At 39.9% G+C, this 3,967-nt stretch overlaps 2 protein-coding genes across 2 annotated transcripts; both read right to left on the bottom strand.

The window, feature by feature from the left end:
* Nucleotides 1-548: 548 nt before the first annotated feature.
* Nucleotides 549-769, bottom strand: SARC_13332 (hypothetical protein; the record flags this gene model as incomplete). The annotated part of the gene is made up of 1 exon (XM_014292539.1): nt 549-769. A coding segment is annotated over one exon (221 nt), but the record flags the coding sequence as incomplete, so codon positions are not given.
* Nucleotides 770-1,377: 608 nt separating this feature from the next.
* On the bottom strand, nt 1,378-1,653 carry SARC_13331 (hypothetical protein; the record flags this gene model as incomplete). The annotated part of the gene is made up of 1 exon (XM_014292538.1): nt 1,378-1,653. The coding sequence occupies one exon, from the start codon at nt 1,651-1,653 to the stop codon at nt 1,378-1,380; it is 276 nt and encodes a 91-aa protein (XP_014148013.1).
* Between the last annotated feature and the right edge of the window lie 2,314 nt (nt 1,654-3,967).

The raw sequence follows: 3,967 nt of genomic DNA, 5'->3' as shown, positions 1-3,967 counted from the left end.
AAATTTAGATATATATAAATATATATATATATAAATACATATATAACATGCATATTTGTATACATATACACATAAAATATATATAACACACTCACACATATATATATATATATATATATATATATATATATATATGCGAGTGTGTGTGTGTGTGTGTGCGTGTGTGTGTGTATGTGTGTGTGTATGTATATATATATAAATATATATATATATATATATATATATATATATATATATATATATATATATATATAGATATATATATATATATATATTGTGTGTGTGTGTATTTGTATATATATATATATATATATATATTGCCTCGCTGCGATAACCCGCCGGGCACACAAGTGGACGCCAAAAAAAAACGCCGATTGCCAAAATGTAGAGATAAATCTATAGTAGAGTTGGGCAGAACAATCTCTCATATTTACTTCGCGCCATAGCTTATCTACACGGTGTAGTAGACTATTTTGATATACGCCTATACTATTTCCGCGAACCCGCAAATCGAGTCCGCGCACAGAAAACACGTGACCACCCCATACCGATTAGCAGGCACATCAATCTTATATAGTACTTCCTCTGAGGCCCCAGATGCAGCAGCGGCCTCTTTTCCCTTCTCTTTCTCGATCTGTATCTTCTCTGACGTCACCTCGTCCAATTCCAAACCGAAATCGAATAGCAGATGGTCAACCTGCTCGTCTGTCATAGACTCGTGCTGGATGCCCTTGAGGAAGGCATCCTTACTCACGCTAACAGTGGGCATTGTACCGGTGCTTCGAACGTAGCAGTTCCTGCGGTAAGTATATATCAACGATGTGTATAAATTTGTATGTAAATATATAAATATATAAATATATATAGAGAGGGTATGTAGTAGTGATGAGAGCGTGACACATCATGGAATGGAGAGGCGGGAACTGTTTATTGCAGCCGATCTGCTTTTTGGATCGTGTTCACGGGGCACGGGCCATGGGATTTAATTTAGTACGTAAATAGTAAACGTACGAATACGTTTTTAATAGGAAACCAACTAGCGCGCCAAATGTGGAACAACCAATGATAGTTGAGTTGATTTTTGCATCAGTTATTCTGAAGCAGGATGGCTTTTTTATGTTTCGACCAAAACCAAAACAACCAATAATAAACTGTCTGTGCTCCTCCAGAATGCAAACAGACACCTCACAACACCTATCGTAGCACTATAGTTTCCATTGCTCTGTCGAAATCGACATGATGTGTAACTGGTAGTAGCAGGGCATTGTTTTGTATTTTCAGCCATTGCTGTCGCACAGTTGCTCTGCAAACCGTATCTGCCCGAACTGGATTTATTGCCCTCTGGATATTACCACAAAATGATATGTGTACATTTGATCAATCGAAACCTATGCGCAACTTTTGGACCGTTGTCTCCTGCAATTCTTCAGACTTCTCCATCACGACATACAGTCGACCTATGCCATTAAGTGTGTGTAGGCGAGCTCGAAACGAGTGTGGCACCACCTTTCCCGGCAGAATGTACTTGTATTCGTTCTCGCTCGGACCTTTCTCACACTCGTCAGCGCTACAGTCAGAAAATTTCGTCTGATTCTCAAGATACACCCGCATTGAATTCTCCAAGTATTTAACATTCATCGTATCCACGCCCATATCGGCAAACAAATTGGCATTCAAGAGTGGTTCATCGTACAATTGGTTGTCAGCTGCTGGTCTTGACCTTTGTCGTTGTAAGCTGCTCCATCTGCACTGGGACGTTTAATATTTTTTAAGTGTCCTGAAGATAATTTGGACCTTGGCCAAATGATAAGTTGTGATCGCATGGTCTGAGAGTATATCGTATTTAACGAGCCGAAAATTAGAATCGGCAAAGTGTGCTCGTCTAGATGCTGATTTTAGTATACGGCTGCGAGATTGCGACAGTTGTGAAGAAGGAGAACCCTGCTGTTCCACGTTTCTGATATCTGTGTCTGCTCTTGATCAAACGTGAGAGACCATAGGAAATGTACGAGGAACAGCAAGCCGGACAACTCAACCTGGAAGTTAAAAATAGAGTCTGAGAGTTCTCTTGCCTGATCATGAGTAGACTGTGTTGGACGTACCGATGCCACAGATGAGCGCTCCACTGAGTTGTAATTCGGATTTGTGGAAACCTCATGCGCCTCTTTTATGGCTTGCGGTGCATGCATGGTCGAGGTCTCTTGCAGCTCGTGCATTTTTTTCTACTCGTACTGATGGGCTCGAATGCGCGGAATCGACAAATCCCGTTTCAGTATGATATTCCCACCGTCCTGGTTCCCTGTAGTCCTGTCTGGAATTCGTTTATCGTTTGCGTTGTTAGCAATAGATGCAAATAAAATAAGTAGCAACGTCTTCAGAGGGAAGAATGTTCTACAGAAGAGTGGACTTTGGGATTCGGGTAGTTCATGGATTAACTTTGTCTCTGTCTGAGTTGTAAAAACATATTATTCACACTACATTGAATCGCACTGAATCCAGGCAACGATCTGTGAATTTGTCGGTTGCACAGCCACTTCAAAATATATTAAACAAATATACCATGAACTCAGTAGTAATCTTTTTATAGTGGTAGGCAAAGCAGGCCGAATGCTTGATTGGCGGGAGTGGAGGTACGTGAGCTTCACACGGCTCCTGGAACGAAGTGAACTTTCTCTGATGAGAGTAGTTGGGAGGTAATTCACCAGCGCTGTACATCTGCCTCAGCAGCTAGTCGTATTCCTCACCCCAAACACGGGAACCACCCATGATGCTCTGATTGCAATGTTGTTCTAAGTCGAAGGTTGATATATGAGCGAGGCAAGCTTTTCGCTCAGTAAAATAAATTCATACATAAAACTATAACTTTTTTTACCGTCTATATTTAAAAAGGGCTAAATTAAGAGACCTAAGACACTAAATGTACTGCTGTTCCAAAATGCAGTTTCGGTGTTCGCTTGGCTACTTTCATTGCCTTGTATTGACTTGTTGCACCAGCCATTGTGGCTTCACTTGTATGCCGGCCACTGATGACAGTATGTCCAGTACAATACGATCTTACAATCCATGTGGTGAAATATAATTTGGGCTTTATATCGGTCTTTAATAAAAAAATCGAGATTGATTTGAGAATATCAGAAATATATGTCAGTATTGTAAAAATGCACGGCGCGTAGTTTGTGAAATCGTCGCAGTTGCTTCCCCGAGTAGCATAGAACGTTGCCTGGTAGCTATGTCTAATCCGCAGCAGACAGCAGAAGGTATTCCGTTATGACATGCCTTTCTTGAAACGTCTTTCACTCGCTTCGAAATAGAAATTTTGGTTAAATTCTTACACGCGTCGACTCCCTATCGATGCAAGATAAGTTGACAAGATCTTACTTAAGTCTCTCTCTCACTTAATGCCTCGCACTCTGACGTGCAATATTGTCTACGAGTACAACCTAGCAGAAAACAAGCGTACACGAATCTTTCATCGCTTTGTCTTCAAGAAATTGATCCATACAGGTATATGTTCTGATATATTGACATCTCATTCGTTTGCCTTTATCTCGGTAACCTCTCTCAGTTTTGACAGAGGGACACAAACGTAGTATCTGCACAGCCGCTGATGGGTATACACTGTGTGAGAGACTCAACGCGTGGAACGTGTGTGCAGCTGATGTGCCTCTTTCAACCATAGATCAAGCGAGGACCTTGTATGAGTCACAGGTAGGGTGTCGTGTGTAAGTCCGGTCCAGGTGCAGCGATTGTCGGATATGCGTGCAAAATACTGTTGCACATTTACCAGTTCAACGTATTGTTCATGTGTATATATATATATATATATATATATATATATATATATATATATTTATATTTATTATTTATATTGTGTGTGTGTTTATATTTATATATATCTATATATATATATATATATATATATATATATATATATATATAATTATATATATGTGTGTGTGTGTGTGTG

Source organism: Sphaeroforma arctica (genome assembly GCF_001186125.1).
Source record: "Sphaeroforma arctica JP610 unplaced genomic scaffold supercont1.3151, whole genome shotgun sequence".
In the NCBI taxonomy this organism is placed as follows: Eukaryota; class Ichthyosporea; order Ichthyophonida; genus Sphaeroforma; species Sphaeroforma arctica.
The sequence above is the reverse complement of the archived record's forward strand: the minus strand, read 5'-3'. Positions and strand labels throughout refer to the sequence as shown.